The 19,121-nt window shown below is 39.8% G+C and overlaps 1 protein-coding gene across 2 annotated transcripts in view; it reads right to left on the bottom strand.

The window, feature by feature from the left end:
* Window positions 1-19,121, bottom strand: part of NALCN (sodium leak channel, non-selective) — a gene marked incomplete at both ends in the record, with an annotated part of 249,303 nt that overhangs the window by 217,627 nt on the left and 12,555 nt on the right. For both annotated transcript variants that reach the window (XM_082006124.1, XM_082006125.1), the window contains 3 exons: window positions 10,701-10,829; window positions 11,657-11,796; window positions 13,386-13,469. In XM_082006124.1, the coding sequence (XP_081862250.1) occupies window positions 10,701-10,829; window positions 11,657-11,796; window positions 13,386-13,469 (353 nt within the window). The remainder of the gene's footprint in view (window positions 1-10,700; window positions 10,830-11,656; window positions 11,797-13,385; window positions 13,470-19,121) is intronic.

The following is a 19,121-nucleotide window of genomic DNA, read 5'->3' as shown; positions in this document are numbered from 1 at the left end:
TGGATAAGCAGTGTTGAGGGAAAGGGATATGTGTAAAGATTGAATAGAAACACGTTTTATGCTATTGTAAAACAAATAGCACAGAATCATAGAACAGTTTGTGTTGGAAGGGACCTCTAAAGGTCATCTAGTCCAACTCTCCTGCAATAAGCAAGGACATCTTCAACTAGGTCAGGTTGCTCAGAACCCTGTCCAACCTGACCTTCAATGTTGCCAGGGATGGGGTATCTACCACCTCTCTGGGAAACCTGTGCCAGTGTTTCACCACCCTCACTGTGAAAAATTTCTTCCTTATATCAAGTCTAAATCTACCCTCTTTTAGTTTAAATCCATTACCCTTTGCCCTATCAGAACAGGCCCTACTAAATAGTCTGTCCCCATCTTTCTTATCAGCCCCCTTTAAGTACTGAAAGGCTGCAAGAAGGTCTCCCCGGAGCCTTCTCTTCTCCAGGCAGAACAACCCCAACTCTCTCAGCCTGGCCTCATAGGAGAGGTGTTCCATCTCTCTGATCATTTTGGTGGCCCTCCCCTGGACCTGCTCCAACAGGTCCATGTCTTTCCTGTGCTGAGGGCTCCAGAGTTGGACACAGGACTCCAGGTGGGGTCTCACTAGAGCGGAGTAGAGTAGAATCACCTCCCTCCACCTGCTGGCCACACTGCTTTGGATGCAGCCCAGGATACAGTTGGCCTTTGAACTACGGTTGGGCTACGAGCGCACTTTGCCGGCTCATGTCCAGCTTTTCATCCACCAGGATCCCCAAGTCCTTCTCGACAGAGCTGCTCTCAATCCCTTCATCCCTCTCAGCCTGTACTGATACTGGGGCTTGCCCTGACCCAGGTGCAGGACCCTGCACTTGGCCTTGTTGAACCTCATAAGGTTCACATGGGCCCATTCCTCAAGCTTGTCCAGGTCCCTCTGGATGGCATCCCGTCCCTCAGCTGTGTCAACCACAACACTCAGCTTGGTGTCATCTGCAAACTTGCTGAGGGTGCACTCGATCCCACTGTCTATGTCATTGGTATTAAAGAGCACTGTTCTCAAGACGGACTCCTGAAGGACACCACTCATCACCGATCTCCATCTGGACATTGAGGTGTTGACCCCTACCCTCTGGATGTGACCACCCAACAGTCCACCGATCAAATCCATCTCTCTTCAATTTAGAGATAAGGATGTTGTGAGGGACTGTGTCAAAGGCCTTGCAGAAGTCCAGATAGACAACATCCATAGCTCTTCCCTTGTCCATGGACATTGGTACTCCATCATAGAAGGGCACTAGGTTGGTCAGGCAGGACTTGCCCTTGGTGAAGCCATGCTGGCTGTCTCAAATCACCTCCCTGTCCTCCATGTACCTTAGCATAGATTCCAGGAAGGTCTGTTCCATGATCTTCCCAGGCGCAGAGGTGAGGTTGGTAGTTCCCAGGGTCCTCATTGCTACCTTTTCTAAAAATGGGTGTAATGTTTCCCTTTTTCCAGTCTTTAAGGACTTCACCTGACTGCCAGGACTTTTCAACTATCATGGAGAGTGGCTTGGCAACTACATCAGCCACTTCCCACAGGACTCTGGGATGCATCTCATCAGGTCCCATAGACTTGTGCATGTTCAGGTTCCTCAGGTGGTCACGAACCTGATCTTCTCTTACAGTGGGAGGGACTTTGCTCCCCCAGTCCCCGTCTTGCAGGTCATCCCTTCAAGAGGTGTGGGAAGAGACACTGCCAGTGAAGACTGAGGCAAAGGAGTCGTTGACTACCTCAGCCTTCTCCTCATCTACTGTTACCAGTTTGCCAGTCTTGCTCATCAGGGCAGGGTATGCTTTTTTTGACCTTCCTTTTCTGGCTGACGTATCTATAGAAGCCCTTCTTATTCTTCTTTGCATCCCTTGCCAAGTTCAGCTCCAGCCATGCCTTGGCCTTCCTGACCCCATATATATACAACCAGGCTGTGTCCCTGTACTCTTCCCAGGATACCTGTCCCTGCTTCCACTACCTGTGCATTTCCTTCTTGCCCTTTAATTTGCCCATCAGGTTTCCACTCAGCCATGCTGGCCTCTTGCCTTCTTTTCCCGACTTCTTACACCTGGGGATTGAGAGCTCTTGCACTCTGTGGAAAGCATCCTTCAAGATCTGCCAGCTCTGTTCTGCTGCCTTGTCCCTGAGGGCAGTTTCCCAGGATGTCCTAGTGACAAACTCCTTGAAGAGATGGAATTTCGCCTTCCTAAAATTCAGGGTCCTGACTTTACTCTTTGCCTGCCCCATATCCCTCAGGACTGCGAACTCCACCGTAGCATGATCACTGCAGACCAGGCTGCCTCCAGTCTTGACGTCACCAATTAGCTCCCATGCACTGGTGACCAACAGGTCCAGTATGGCATTCCCTCTGGTAGGGCTGTCTACTACCTGGCACAAGAAGTTATCCTCCATGCACTCCAAGAGTCTCCTGGATTGCCTACAGCTTGCCATGCTACTTTTCCAGCAGATGTTGGGGTGGTTGATGTCCCCCAGCAGGATGAGAGCCTGCGAGCACGATGCCTCTTGTAACTGGAGTGAGAAGGCTTCATCAATAGATTCCCCTTGGTCAGGTGGCCTGTAGTAGACACCAACCACAAGGTTCCCTTTGTTGCCTCAGTATCTGATTCTTACCCATAAGCTTTCAACCTGCTTGTGGCTATTCTTCAGAGACAGCTCTTCACACAATATCCATTTCCTGACATAGTCGGCAACACCTCTGCCCTTCCTTCCTCATCTGTCCCTTCTGAACAGCCTGCAGCCATCGATAGACGCACTGCAGTCATGGGATTTGTTCCACCAAGTTTCTGTAACAGCAACCAGGTGATAGCTTTCTAGCAGCATGGTGGCTTCCAGCTCCTCCTGTTTGCTGCCCATGCTGCATGCACTGGTGTAGAGGCAATTCAGTTGGGCTGTTGGCCATGTCGCTCTCTTAGATAAACACCTCTTAGCTCCTCTGAAGTCTTTCACTGGTGAAACAGGCAGAGGGCTCTCACTAGCACACCATCCCTCTAACCTTGGTGTGTCATCCCATGGCTCGTCATGGGTAAGCCTGATATTATCCCTCTCCCACTTCGAGTCTAGTTTAAAGCCCTGTCAATGAGCCCCACTAGCTTGCAAGCCAAGACCCTCTTCCCCCTTTGAGAAAGGTGAAATCCATCTGATGCTGGAAAGCCAGCTTCCATGTAGGCCACCCCATTATCAAAAAAACTGAAATTGTGGCAGTGGCACCAGTCACAGAGCCATGTATTAGTAGACTGGGCCCATGTGTTTCTTCCTATGTTGCTGCTTGCAATTGTAAGGAGAGAGTTAAAAATAACCGGTGCAACAGATTCCCTAACCAACCGAATAATAATAATAACCAAATGAATAATAACACCTCTGATAGTAAGAAGCATGCTTTGGTGAGAGAATGGGGTATGCCATGTAGGGTAGGATGAAAAATGAGGTTGGAACATCCAAGAACATGGTCTAACCCCAACTGCAAAGTTTAGTTATACATAAAGAGAGAGAAACCAACAAGATGCAGCAAGCTATTCTCTCACCTCTGCCCTAACACAATAGTTCCATTCCTGCATCCAATCCTCCCCACTTTCAGTGTGGCCCCCTCTAAAAGAGATGTAGCAAAGGCAAATAGGTCTTTGGATGCTGAAGATAATGATACTTGATATCTGTTTTGTCAAGAAGGACCACAGAGAATCATAGAAAAATAAGGCTGGATATGAACACTCATCAGGACATTAAATACAGTTCCCTGCCCCAGAATATTTCTACCTTTCCCAAGAGAAGTTCCCACACCCTTTTTTAAAGATCTCCAGTGGGGAAATGCAGAACCTCTACAAGGAATGGACTCTAGTGCAGCCTTATCCCTACCACTGCAAAGTTTTTTCCTGATATCCTATCTAACCTGAAATTTTCTTCCTGAAATTTAATACAAGTACTTCTTATCCTAGTAGTAGTACAGAAAGAGATCAGATTCCTTTTCCCTGTGCAACAGTTTTCATGCACTCAAAACCTGCTATTTGTCCACTACTTCTTTTCAGCTGAGCTAAAAAACTGCCAAACGCTCCTTATCAGCTTTACTCTATGGATCTGTGACCATTCCCTTTTCCCCTCCTTTAGACTTTCTCCAAATTATGTGTATATGTTGTCTGACACTACAATTTATACATTTTTATACGTATATGAAATTCTGTTGACCTCTGCTCCCATATCACTTTATGAAGAACTACCTCCTAAGAAGTCACTCACAAAGCTGTATTTGTACAGCTCCTTTTTCCTAAGTGCAGTGTATTGTCCCTGCTGACTTTCACCCAACTTTTTCAGGGCATGTCTTCAATTTGTCAAGATCATTTTCATTCTAACCTTGCCTTACAAAATGTTTGCAGTCCCTCCCAACCACATGTCATCCTCACTTCAATAAGTATATTCTATCTGCCATCATCCAGGATGTTAATGAAATCTCCAAATAGCACAAGACAGACGTATGTGGATCCCTACTCTTTCTCTTCTGAGAACAAGCCATTAATACCAACTCGCTGAGCATGTTTTCCAAGCAGTTTTGCACCTATTCTATGATTATTTTCATGTTAACTATGTTTCTCCTGCCAGCTTACAAAAATGTCCTGTGAGACTGTTACAAAGCCTTCCTAAAATAAAGGTCTATGACATCGACTCTTCTCTCCAATTCTCATAGTTACCCTGCCATAGATAAATATATTGGTTTGACATGGTTTACTCTTGACAAATCCATATTAGCTGCTACTCACTTCCTTGTTATCTTCCAGCTGCTTACAAATTTTTGTTTGTTTATTCACTACAAAATTCTTTCAGGGACAGAAGTTAAGTTTACCTGGCTTTTCTTTCCCTGTCTCTAATCCATTCCTCCTTTTTAAACTTCTGCTGTCTTCCTGCCTTCCAGTTCCTCACCCACCCTCCACAAGTCCTCAGAAATAATAAAATAGCTGAGATGATAGCTTCAGTCTGCTCATAAGTATGTCAGGATGAATAGTCCATTTCCCAGACCTTTTCAAATTGCAGTAATCCAAGGGACTGGGACAGGAATCAAATTTAGACGTCACATTCCAGAAAGCAGTACAAAACTGAAAACAGTCACTTGGTCTTCAAAACAACATGTGAGATCAATCACTGATGGAAACTGAGATGAAGTCTCTTTTAGAACTTCTTTCTTACTATTTCCTGTAACTGCTTGCATATGCAGAAGTGACTCTTCCTCACAGCATTTCCAGGCTAAGGGAGATGTACTGCTCAGTGGTAACTGCTGTCTAACCTGTGCATGTCAGGACATCCACAGACTTCTCCATTGGTTGTCTGGCTTCCTCTTGCAATATAAAGAAGAGAACTTTTCCAGCTGCCTTTCTATTCAAGAAAGTACCCGATGGCCCACCTGGCCGATTCAGTGGAAAGAAGTCTTACAATTCTGGTTTTCTAATAATGTCTGGCCTTTCCCTCAATTTTATGATACACTGGAAGATGTCTGACTTCCAGCATCCTGGCCTCCTGCAGATTTCTTGTGGCAATTTCAGTACTCCCCAGGCCTTAATTCTGTACAGCGATTATAAGGTAAAAATCTTGTGGATAAATACGGAACTTCTTGGAGTTGTCGTAGTTATAGAAATGTGGCTGTTATGATATTCAATTTCTTGTATTTATAGTCAGCCGATTTCACCATAGTCTATAAAATTCACTCCAGCTTACTCAAAAGGAGTATTTACTAGACAGAAAATGAGAGGAATCCCATAAAGGTTGACAGGCTGAGTAGAAGTTCAATAAACTTTGATGTCTTCACTGGGACAGAGAATTGTGTAAACCCGAACGGCTCCAAATCTTAATACAGGTAAGCACGTGTCATTACTGAGACACTAAGTGCTGACATTATTGGGTTCCAATCACTCTACTGTAGATCTTCATTAAAAGGTCACCTTCTTGCTCAAAATGGAGTGGGGCAAACAAAAACACTGGAAAGCCTGTGTGAAATGAGTCAACAGCCCAACTGTTTTGGATTACTGTCTATGTAACAGTTCTAGATAAAATCAGGATTTCTGCTCAGAGATCACATGCCCTCTGAAAGTGAGGAGAGTCTACTCCTGAAGACTGCTTCCTTTGGGCACCAACACTGGCCATCACCTCAGTGGTCTCTTCTGTTCTTTTGATAGGATCCCATTTGGATTGAATTACTTCCTTTTAGTCTGATGCTGTATTTTTCTTGACTTCGGTTGGGGTCTAAAAAGGATCAGGCCTGGAAAAGTAAGATTTTTTTCTATTTCTCTCCTCCCTGAGGAGTTTATACAAAAGACATATCACCATTAACAGAGATTGGGAATAAATCCCAAAGGCAGTATTAAAGCAGTGCTAGTTGTTCAACTAGCATCAGTAAATTAATGTGCCATGTTAAAGAAGTCCTGTTACGTTGATTTTTCAACTTGATCTTTGATTTCTTCCCTTTCTTAAAAATCAAATTACCCATTCATATTTTCCCACTGCTGATGTGAGACAGTATCTCAAATCCCCTTTGTTCTTCTTATTCATATTTCCTCTATTAGATATTGTGGTGAACTTTCAGCACCAGAGTCTTTGAAGCTGTTTTATGACATTTTGGGGGCCTATCCATAGACAGATGGAAAGATGACCAAACAACTCTTAGATCCTTCTATTACTCAGTAATTATTTTTCTTATCTATTTTCCTGGGCAGTTCCTACTTTAAACAAGAAACCTTGCAAAGAAGGATTTTAAATTGACTGCCATGGTGACAAGGCAGACAGGTCTACAGAAATACTCAATCTATACCCTACTGAAAGCGTTAAAAAAAAAGGCACTTAAAGAATGACTTTGGAAGAAGAAATAGAAACATACTACATTTTATGACAGTCAGCCATATTAGCCTTCTTCATTTTGATGAGGGAAGGCTTCCTTTCCCCTAGCTCCCATGCAAGCTGAGAATTACAAAAGGAAAATTTACTGTTGTGGAATAAATATAATCTAATTATGCAGTATGAAAGTATTTTTGTGTAGTCAAACATGTGTTCGTAATAAAAATAAAGAAAACACTCAGTAGCTAGTGTGTGAGGATATATAAAATACTCTAATAGAGCCAAAGCAGTGGTTTGGAAATAATTTCTCCCTCCTGTTCTTGTGAAGTACCTTTGTATATTCGAGGTGCCCGAGAGTAAATTACAGTAGATTCAGGAACACAATCTATTCTCCCCATATTTGTTTACTTTGAAATTAATCTCAGATATAACAAAAAAACCCCTGTCAAACTGCTTATAATATAAGGATTTATCAAGATAATTGGATTATATATACATTACATTCCAACCATAATGTGTGTCTTTCAAGCAACTAAAGAAGAGCCATACTAACAAAACCCACGTAATATACCACTTATTGGCAGAAAACAAAGATATCCTGGTTGGAGACATCATCAGGGAAAAGCTGTGACAGCACAGTTGTAAAAAGGTAAGTAATAACCACAAGGGAACACTGAGTGAGAAAATTGTCTAGGAAGAAGACAGTGTTCCCTGTAGGGAAAAAAAGTCTGGCAAAATAAAGATTATAAGAATGAGGAAAAAAGATTTATCATCAAACAACAAAGAAAAACTTTTCAGCTTTTGGAAGGAAGTCAGATTTTGCTGTGAATAAAAAACTCAGACCACAGTTAGCTCACTTCAGTATTTGTTTGTCAGAGTTAACATTAGAAAATGACTGAGGAGGAGGAGAGACAGGAGGTCAGGCAGTGTGGGCGTCAAGAAGGATGGAAAGATAAAAGAACCTGCAGCAGTAAAAGAGGCAATGAGTGTCTGATGAGGCTGCCACGTCCTTTCAAATAAAAAAAGAATAGCAAGATTTTAAAACGTCATTTTCAAAAGACACTTGCCTCCCTTATAATTCAGAAGGCAGCAGACTTAAAAAGAGTGATTTCTAAAATTTCTGAAATAGATGAAGTCTTGGCCTCAATAATAAGACTCTACCCTTGTCACTTCCCATAGAATTCTGCATAATACGAGGCAAATCACCTAAATTAAAGCTCTTACAGGTGGCCACAAATTGGATGCTTTTCATTTTCTAATCTTGATTTGGGAGCCTGGGATCTGGTTTGCAGAAATACTGAGTTTTTACAGCTGTGGCTCATTAAAGACTTATTAAAGTTATTTAAGGTCAAGTACAGCCAACTTCGGCTACTCTCCATTGCCTGGAACAGAACCACCTGAGACAGACAGACAGACTCACTCAACTTCTGACAGGAATGTTTAATCCTCATTATAAAGTTGAGAAATTGAACCTCAAAGATGGAAGTAAAATTCGTCTAGGCAATTTTTGTGCTTTTGTGCTCTACTACATCTCAGCTAATAAACTCTCCCGGATTCAGAAGTGGCATGTTGCCTCCTTTCTAACTACATTTTGGACCAATGTCTGCCTCTAAATTGTACTCTTTTGGCATCAGAACTGTTATTTCTGTCTCTATATTTATTTTCCCAGCCCATGGTGGTTGTTCTTATAAATTCTGCAACCAGCTCTGGGAAGGGCAGCCCTGACCTATGTGAAGTAGGCACAGCCTAACTCCACCCAGAGCTTCTGCACTGCATTCCTCAAAAATTAAAAAAGGATCAGATATGTATAAGTGTTCACAAGGTATAACGATGAGTATTACAGAGAAGAAGAAGTAAGTGTTTTCAGAGTAGGAATGAGCAGTATGCCAAAAGTAAGGTATAAGGCCACATGTCAAGCAGTAAAGAAAAAAAATACATAGTTTTTTGTGTGAGCACCATTCATTTGTCAGAATAAACGAGGCAGCACTTCTAGGGAAAAAGTGTTTTTCAATGTAATTATAGTACTCATACATAACCATGGGAGCAATTTAAAGTTACAATTCTGGTTTGGAGATGGCAAAAGTGATTAATTACTTTCTGAAGGTGCCTATCCCAGGTACCAAAAAAGCAACTGAAATTAGACTTTTAATTTTTCAATAGCTAAAAATATATATACTTGATGATACTGAAAGAAAAGGGAGTTAAGGGTAGAAATTCAATCTCAAGTCTAAAATTTCCTTAATTCTGCATGCCTGACTTTTCCAACTTAACCCATTTTAGACAGGTTTTTATTTTTATGTACTACATATTTGACCCTTTTAACCTATTCATATAATAAAAATTGAGGTGTTTCCATAAACTTTGCTTTTTTTTTTTTAATAATGCAGTATTAAGACAGCAACCCAACACATGCAGAAGAAATTAGAAAAAGTTTTATGAGCAACCTTAAAGTTTTGAACTTAACTTTCCATATTGCAAACATTATTATTCTGCTAATTTCAGGGAAAAGCTGTATTTAGTGACACAAGAAATTATATGATGCCAGATTTTCCCAGTGTTGTCTATTCCACGTATTGTTTTTCCAAAGAACAAAGGTAAATCACAGAATCACAGATCTTCTCATTACCACAAACAAATTTTTCACAAAGATTTTTTTTTTTCTCCACATCCGTAGGAAACTATAAAAAAATCTGTGCTATAAATATTTTTTCTAAAAAAAGAGGAAAAGTCAGAATGAAATATCTTATTTCCAGTCTAGGTGAAGATCAGCCCCATATTTTACTATAGTATTGATTAAATAAATAAGAAAATACCCAAAAGTCAATTTTTGTTAGTTAAGAAAATACCATGTAATATCTAGCATATTCTCAAATTTTGTAACCTTTTTTGTATCTGACACTTTTAATAACCTCATTTTATATTTGAGAGCTTATAGACCCTAGTTTAGAAAAATCTTTAACAGTTTTGAGATAATCAGACTTCTTATTCAGCACAGTGGCAGATTAAGCAGTGTTTTGCTTTCTGTCTACTCTATTTTATGTTCTGACAAATTCAATACAGGAATAAAAGGATCCGATTTTGACTAAAGCGAAGACTCCATAGCTAACATTTCCATATCCAAAGAAACAGGGACAAAATGAAGAAATAGATGTAATAGAATCTCGCAACCTAATAGTGGTTGAGCATACAATCAAGCCTGCAATTCAACAGGACACGTAAGCGTATACTTAGGTGTGATTTTATGAGCCATCCTAGTGACAGGAGGCTATACTGTACCTCAAGTTAATCTTGTGTCTAATTATGTGCTGAATCAAAAACATGATGTATATTCAATCACCAGTGTAAAATATTAATCATAAGTATTTTCCAAAGGCTGGGTAAAAAGGGTCTCTAAATCCGAGCATCAAGTCCCAGTGACCTCTTAATCCAGAAAGCGTGTGAGATTCTAGGGGTAGTTCTGCCCTATATTTTAGGTCTAACCCTATATTCAGATGTTCTGGGAAAAGATAGAAGAATACAAAGAAAGCTGGTGAATCATCAGTGACCCAAATCAGCTGCAAGTGGTAATGCTCCTCTTAAAGTCTCGTCTGCTCTCCCGCTCTCTCACCGGCCCTCCCCCCCGAGTCACTCATCCCCTAACTCAGACTGCAGCCCAATATCATAATTTGCAATCTCTCTGTCATAGTTAAGATTTGTATTTTTCATAATTCCTAATATTTTTCTTTCCCCAATTTATCTTAGTGTATTTTGGTGGACTACTTTTAATCTGTTAAATCCATTTTACACTCACTGACACTAACTACAATTATACGTATTGCACTGAAAGAACAGCCCCACGCCGTGCCTGCACAGGCCAACTCACCCTGGCTGTGTGTCATCGGTCACGCAATGGTACGTAAAAGTCCCAAACATCTGCACTCCCAGGATCCCATACAGGAGGAGAAAGAACAGAAGGAAAATTGAAACGCTCCAGATTTGCTCTCCGGAACGCCTGGCAAAAAGATAAATATGGCAGTGAACGCACAGGCAATGTGAAGCCTCCTCTGAAAAGCTCCAGAATAGAAAAAATGTTCACACAGAGGAAGTAGTATTTCATCCTGCAGAAAATTTGTCCTTAAAACCGAGCTCTCACTCTGGGCAGAGACAGAAAAGGGAGCCATGATTTTTTCTAAACCTCTAAGTTAAGGTAATTAAATCAGCTGCAAACTACAAAAAGGTGGAACAAAAAATCCCCAAATAAAAAGTATAAAGTCTAACCTTTGTGAAATAGTATCTAATGACTTATACAGACAAGATATGATGATGAAGTAAAGTTGATACCCAAGACTAAAAAACTCTTTCATGTTACCATTACATGGCTTTTGCCATTACATGCTGTACCAAACATACTTATCTGTGTTTGCTTGCATGTAAGTGTATCCGTACGTACACCAACACATGTACGCTTGTAACCACAATGGTTAGGGCATGCGCTCATGTAGTTCTATTTACGAGTATTACCCTACTAAAAGAGTTCACTTTCATTATTAAGTGCCCATATTAATGTAACAGAATTTACTGCCACTGGTTCAAAATTGCTGGCTACAGTTATTAGCAAATGTTTAAGTTTTATTTAAATATTTGACAGTTTTGATAATATTCTAGGAAACTTGATGATTCCTTAAATATGGAAAATAGCAAGAATTTTTTGGCCAGAACTAAAACTCGGGAAGAAAATGCCCACTAAGCATGCAGGGTCATTCTCTGAGTTGCATAGTCAGTCTTCTAAGTCAAAACTGAAATCTTCTCTGTTGTTCTTCAGATAACAGCCTTACTTACTTCAAGATATTTGTTATCCTAGTTCTTGGCAGCTCAAAACGAAAATATATCCGGAATGCTCGGATCATAATGAGTGGTCGTGGAATCCGTAACATGCCCCAAGGTGACATCTGGTCAACTATTTCAGCAATTTCAAACACCTACAAACAAAAGAATTAGGAGTTTTTCTTGATGACCCTGTCCTATTCCTGTATCCATTTACAGAACTTTTAAAACTATGAACACGATACATGATTTTTATTTTCATTTTCAGTTTTCTCTTGGTTTATTTTATGGCTCATTTTAACCATGTTTTTTAAAAGAAATGTCTTAGTAAATCCTTTAATCCATTTCTAAGTTATCCTAATGAAATTCCAAAAATATACTCTGCCTTTGTTCATAATGCTTCTGCCTCAGACAACTCACAAAGACTGTGCAAGCTTCTGTCAGCTGCCTGCTTCTGTGCTACTCCTAACGCACAGGTTTCCCACAACTACATTAAAATTGAATAATTTACATTTCCAAATATGAAAATCAGTATCTGTTCATGTTGCACACCACTAAGGTTTTTTACTATGATATAAAAGTACGTATACACAGATTTCCTTATGAGTTGGCAACATGCTTATAAATCCTCCATTTAATTCCAAGTGCATGAGAAAACTGTACATGTTCTTCTCCTAGACCGCACTTACGACACAAATTTCAGCCAAGCCACAGAACCATTTTCTTAATACATTGACAGGTTAGGCACTCCATAAAGACTATTTAGCTTCGTGATTGAGTGAAAATGTCTTATTTTAATCCTTGTCTCTCACTCTCCGAGAGTAACTGCTTAATTTAATATTTGCTCAAATTATATAAAAAACAAGGGCGAACCTGGCAACGCATAAACTGGATAATCTACAGTACTTATCTCTACACGTACTCTACATGTGTATGTGATGTACCAAAGTTTCCCCTGTGTATAAAGCAGAAAATTACAATGTGTCTTAAATCGGTCAGAAGTGGGTAAGCTATGCCTAATGGCAATCACTATAGGACTTTTACAATCTTTAGAGTATTGCAGGCCCAGTTTCACAGTCTTCAATCTGTTCTTACCCAAAAATCTGGTTATGGTTAAGGACCAATTGGTTTGCAGGACACAATTGACCAGTACCTTAACACTCTATGTTTTTTTGCAGCATGTCCTAGTTCCCTTCTTTATGAAAATTTATCAAATTGTTTCTGAATATATTTATTATTTTTTTTTCTGTTGTGCTTTAATTTGAATTTTGGAAAAGGTTTTGTTAGGTGTGGGCGTGAAACCCCTCCACTCACCATATGAATACTCCTACAGCATGGTAAACATCTACCACCAGAATCATTCTGCCTTCAGTTGCCTAAGCTAGTCACTGTGGCATCCTACTAGATTCAGTGGAAAGAGGTGAGCACAACTGCCATATCGAGTAAGAGAGAAACAGCTCTCTGAAAACCTTTTCTTTCCTTTTAACTATGCAGAGGGTTTATGGTAACAAGCTTCAGATTAATGTGTAACTTCTCAATAAGAAAAATTAAACAAAATAAATTCTACTACTAATGCAGATATACTACAATGTGCAATTACGGAGCTATTGAATTCAGCACAGTTTTTTAAAAACAGTTTGACCCATGTACAGCTATACTTCCACAACTCATAATTACTTGGTTGTGCCATACATTTTTCACAGTTGAGGAACTATTAATTGAAAAAGGTAACTGAAATAATTACCTGTAAAACCAGTGACACCCAAAGACAAAAGACCATGAATCCATCAAACACACACCAACGATCCTTTACATAGGAGCTATCACCCTACAAGAGAGAGAAAAGCTAAGAGGTAAATTGTTGCTTTACTGTCAGAATTTACAAATATCATAAACAAAAGTTCTTGGAAGAAGGAAAAGTCTTCTCTGTACCACTTTCAAAATGACCCTTTTGAAAGACTCCAAAAGCCTAGTATCTGAGCTTGAATATGCTGGAAACATATAAACACATCTTCTGGGTGAAAAAATGGTAGCTTCATTTTTCTGTAGTACTATCCTCAGCTTGTGTCAAAAAGAACTTACAAAGAGACCTAATATTTACACTTTGATGCAAATCAAAATACACACAAAAAAGAACACTGAACTCACTTTTCCACTGTATCGCCCATTACAAAATATTTGCACAGGAAGGTAAGTGTAAAATGCTAGAAATCTAATATTGTGTTGTTCAATTACGTAAATATTGTTCAACATCTTCAATTAAATCAGTATCATTTTACATTATTATTTTCATCAGTTTTCAATCATTTGTCATATTCTAAAAAAATCTTGCCATTTCCAAAACACAAGACAGTAACCACTGTCTCATCAGAGTCTAGGCTTTCAAGTTTCTTTAGACATTTCCTGAGCAGCTCTTCACCACTTCAAAATGACAATTAATTCTTTAGACTTCATTAATAATAGGTATGGTGAAATTTTCAACTTTGATATTATTGGCACTTCATTAATTGTGTAGCACAAGAATTCAGAGCATACCTTTGCACTACTGAATAAAAAAACTCGGGAAAGAAAACTGAGCACTGGATCCTTGTTGAGCCACATAGTTTCCTACCTGTTCTCTGGCTCTGCTTTAGACCTCTTCAACTAGGTCTCAAAAATAACACCTAAGCATAGTTTTGGTCATAGTCCAATCCAGAGAGTGCTCCTAAAGGAGAGCATGGAGAAGACTGCATCCAAGCTCAGTTTCCTCCACACCACACTATTCTCAACCACTACTCCAACTTGCATGCTTAGATATCCTCATGTCTCACAATGACTTGCAACACAGGCCCTCCACTGCAAACTATAAAAACAACTCTGTGGTGGGCTACTAATGCCTCACACTTTACTTCAACCACTGAACTGAAAAAAACCCCTACATTTACTAGGTAGATTACAGCTGAGAGTTAGCTAGCTTCATGTACCCCATGGATTGTACAGGAAATTGGGGACCAAATGCATACAGATAGATGCAGCTTGTTGAAAGGGGGACTAGACAAGACTAGACATAAGGAAAGTGGATATCCCAGTTTCATGTCATGTAGGAGTAAAAACATATGCTGAGACATTGGCAATGTATCTCAAGATACAGAAATACCCCTTTCCAAATGAGATTTCTCCTAACAGATTAAACATATCCTTCCCTGCCTTATACATTATCTGGTTCCTTTTCTCTCTTTAGTGTTCTTCCAGTTACAAACTAAAGTGTTTGACATCCAGTTTTCACAGATATAATTGGGGAAAAAAGTTATTGTCAGGTCTCAGGAATCTTGAAGACATTACTGGACTTTGGCCTGTTACATCATTCCTGGCTTGATACACATTGTTTCTTATCTCAGTCACAGTTATTTAGTCTACCTGTACTTGTTTTTAAATGTCTTAGCATTTTCATTGATTCCAAATGCACAGACAAGATGTTTTGTTTTAATCTAATATTTTCAATGACGTACACTACCCTAAAAATGATTTGTCCTTTCTTGCAGTAGGTGACAGCAAGATATATTGTGTAAGGAGAGACCAAATATGCTTTTTTTTTTTTTTTTTACATTTTATTTCAGTTGTAAAATTCTTCAAGGAAGATTACTTACTTACTACAAGGAAGATACTACGAAGTAAGGATATAAGGAAAATAGTGTAAGTGATTTTCAAATCAGAAATGAAGGACAGAGAACTTCAACACTGCTTTCAGATGGAGGATTTTCTAAAACGTAAGGATGTTACAGTTCTCAACCCAAGAATTAAGAGGAGGAAGACTGCAAATCAGGGAAGCAACAGAACAGGAACTTTTGCATCATAATTTTAACCTGTCCTTGCTGAAGAAAGTAGAGTTAACTCCCTTAGTCTGAGCTATTCAGAGCTCTTCACTCCGAGCTAAAGAAACTCATCTGTTTCAGTGGTTATGTTCAGTAACTATGAGGCAGATATATGTTATTTCTCTGCAGAGATCAACTACCAACACCCTAAATCCCTTACCCCTCTCTCATCACCCTCTGTTCCCTCTTAGTGAACAAACCTCCAGTGAGATTTCCATCAACATGCAACTTCAATTGTGTCCTTCAATTGAGACTCTGAACAAAGATGCCGATTGGTCTTTCTCTCACTGAAGAACTCTTTGAAACTTACTTTTCTTCTCTTAAGCACCCTTTGTCTAAAGCAAAAATTTTTCCCCGAGTTGTGCTGTACAGATCTGAGTACCAACTTGAGTTCCTGTATTCACCCTCCGCTGAATAACCCGTCAAGTACTCACTCACAAAGCCAAATCTTTTTTTAGAAATTGCTTTTTCTCTCCACAATACGTGTGGCATGATTGAAGCAGCTCTGCTGTTTTTTCCTTACAAAGGAAGGTGTCGTGACCCTTTCCAGCCTTCTCACCATTCAGGCTGCTCCACCACCTCCCTTCTCTCATTGTCACATCAGGCCAGCTTCCCTCCACTACAGCCCCCCTGTCAGGGACGCTCTCACTGGACCACCCACGGAAACTTAGGGCACCTGAATTACCTCTGTAAAAATTACTCATTTTAGGGAAGGTTCTGGCCTTTTGCACTTTGCATGTAAGGAGTGAAAGGGTTAAACACCTGACAATCACTGGCTAAGACTTTAGACATGTAACTTCTTGCCTGACAAGATTAAACTGACCTTGAGCAAGCTCGTTAGGCTTCCTGATAACAGGAACTCAGGAAGGGCCAAGATAAGAACCAAAGAACTAGTTTAAACTGACCGCCTTGTACCATTCTGAGGCCGAAAGACTGAGGAGCTAATACAGTGACTATATATGGACAAAGGAAGCCCAAAGTTCAACTAGCGGACAGTGTGAGGAAGACTATGGATGACCACCTGAGGGTGAAAAGACCCTAACTCTAATTTTACTGTGCATGCTTGGACTACGTAAATGCATTCCAGGAACTCATCACCGTAAGACTGCCCTTTCCAGGAAATCTGATATATATGTATGATTTTTCCATATATGAACTGATGTGCTTTACTAACCTGTTGAAGCACTCATGCTGGAGCGATCCCCAGTGCTGCCCACTGCTGCAATAAAGAATGCCTGCCTTCTAAAACTTCAAACTAAGTGTTAGAGGGTTTTCTTGCTGACTTTTCGGTATCAGGAGGCTTTGGTGAAATAGTTTTCATATTTGTCATTTGGCTGTCAGTGGACGTGGTGGGGAATCTTTAATCCATTTATACTGTGTATTGGCATATGGGATGTTACTTGGTGTTGGAAGCATTTTTAAGGCAGGACCACATCCTGCTTAATGTGAAAATCAGAATATACTTTTTAGTATGAAACTTGGTATTGACTTCTAGTACTACTTCCATGAAAAACCTAATTCTGACTAAACACAGGCTAGCACTCACATATTAATAGCAATAAACAGTGAGTTTCATTCACATGTGAAAAAAGCCTTGGGTTGAAATTCCACACTCATGATCAATGGCAGCCTGTTCTTAAGACTTAGAAAGGAATACAGATACATGAAATTTAAATATATCTGGTGACATCTTACCTAAAGTAGCTGAAGTATAGCAATGTGTTAATCCCTCACCCTTTTTCCTCATGTCTGCTGGAATTTGAGAATTATTGATGAGGTTTGTTTTAGCATTTTTTTGTGAACGCACTGTCCCAGACCATTTACATTATGGTTTATAATTCTTTGAAACGTGACCTAAAAATTTGAAAAGATGAAGGATTAGTACTGTAGACTAGAAGCTTCATGATGAGACTAATCCAAACCTCTTTAAAGTCATCAAAGTTGCTGACTCCCTACTGCCTGGAGTGGACAGTGGATTCTTTAATGTGCACAGCAAGTCCTGAAAGCCTCTCCAGCAACATGACTCACAGTCTACCTAGACAACAAAATCATTTGCTTCTGACAGAGCAGTGGATGCCAGTCCACTTACACAGTCCATGACTGCAGGCCTGGGACAGCCTTTGGAAGGCTTTTGCGCTGTAAACCATGCCCTCACTTAATGCCTCTCCCAGGCAAACAAAGGGCCGCTGCTTGACCTCAGTGGCCTAGCTAACTAACTAACAACTATTAAACCCAAAGCTTTTCAAGATACATGAAAAATCTTAAGTCCAAAGCAGCAATACTGCTTAGCTGTTAGATGGCTCAATCTTTTCATTCCTAATTAGAGGCCTGTTCATTATTTTGTAATACCCTTCCTAGTCTCCCCAAACAGTTTCTCCAAGGGTGCTTCCATCTTTTCCCGCAGTTCAGCATCACTGTTAGGCTAGTACACAACCATGGAAACAGTTTTCTTGGTAAACCACACATGTGGAATGGATCGAAAGTCTGCCTCTCTCTTAGAGATGCTATTCTGAATTAATAAAATCTGACATCCTAAAAGAACAGACAAGCTTAACATAACACTCTGTAATTAAAATATTCTCTGCCCTATAAGCACTTAATTTTTTATGGCAATGTTGCCATAACTAAGGAAGACTATCTCAAGTTCAGCATAAGATCTTAGTGATTCTTTACTTATTTGATAATAGGACCAACAAATAAATCTCCTCCCTTCTCCCTATATTCTCCTTATTTCACCAGTTTTTGTCTAATTTTAGACCATGACATTAACTGAGTACAATGTATTAGCTCATTTCTTTAATTTTTATTTTCATGTGTAATACTAATACCCCAAAAACAGCACTGAGATGCCTGAAGATACACTTTCTCAATTATAACCAAGTATTAGGCGCCCTCAACAGTCATTACACAAGTTCACAGAAAAAAATCCCAATTTTTTAAGACCTAACTGATTGGAAATGTGAGCCAATACAAAATACAGACAGAACCACTGGCAGAAGTCATAACTCCTGAGGTAGTCACTCCATGAGAGCCATTACAGTGTAACTTACACCAGAAGGGAAGACTAGCCAGACTGTAATTCTTTTATTAAAGTTTATTCTATTATCAACCTTGCTGAAAACAAAGTACTCTACAAAATCAACATCCGAATTGCATAAAGCAATCTGCTAGAAGATTGATTATGTCTGCTAATTTTATTAAGCAATTTCAGTATCTCATTGGTAAGGTAGACAGGTTAGCTAGATGATAGCACAGTCATCTCCTAGGTTATTTCTGCCTTGCTTACCTCTTAACGTCTCAGGAACACCTTATGATGAACAGCAAATCCCTGCAAATGAAAAGCCTCCTTTGCCTCCCTGCTTGCCTTCAGGAATTTCTTTTTCCCTCTCATTCCTGACTACAACCTGTTCTCTGAACCCTTCCTTCCCACCTCTTTCCAGCTGCATCTGGGGGAAAGCTAAATAACAGAAGTGATGTGACATTTACTCTAAGTAACCAGATTTATCATAATTTGCTCTGGAAAGGAGTCCTGTAGTCTTGGGTCTGTCATTAGAAGAACCTTAGTCTCCCACTTTTCCTGACAGTCTCTGAAAGATGGTATAAACGCAAAGAAACCAGCAAGCTCAGTA

The sequence above is a fragment of the Phaethon aethereus genome (assembly GCF_964289735.1).
Source record: "Phaethon aethereus genome assembly, chromosome: 1".
NCBI classification, from domain to species: Eukaryota; Metazoa; Chordata; class Aves; order Phaethontiformes; family Phaethontidae; genus Phaethon; species Phaethon aethereus.
This window is presented reverse-complemented; position numbering and strand designations above follow the sequence as displayed.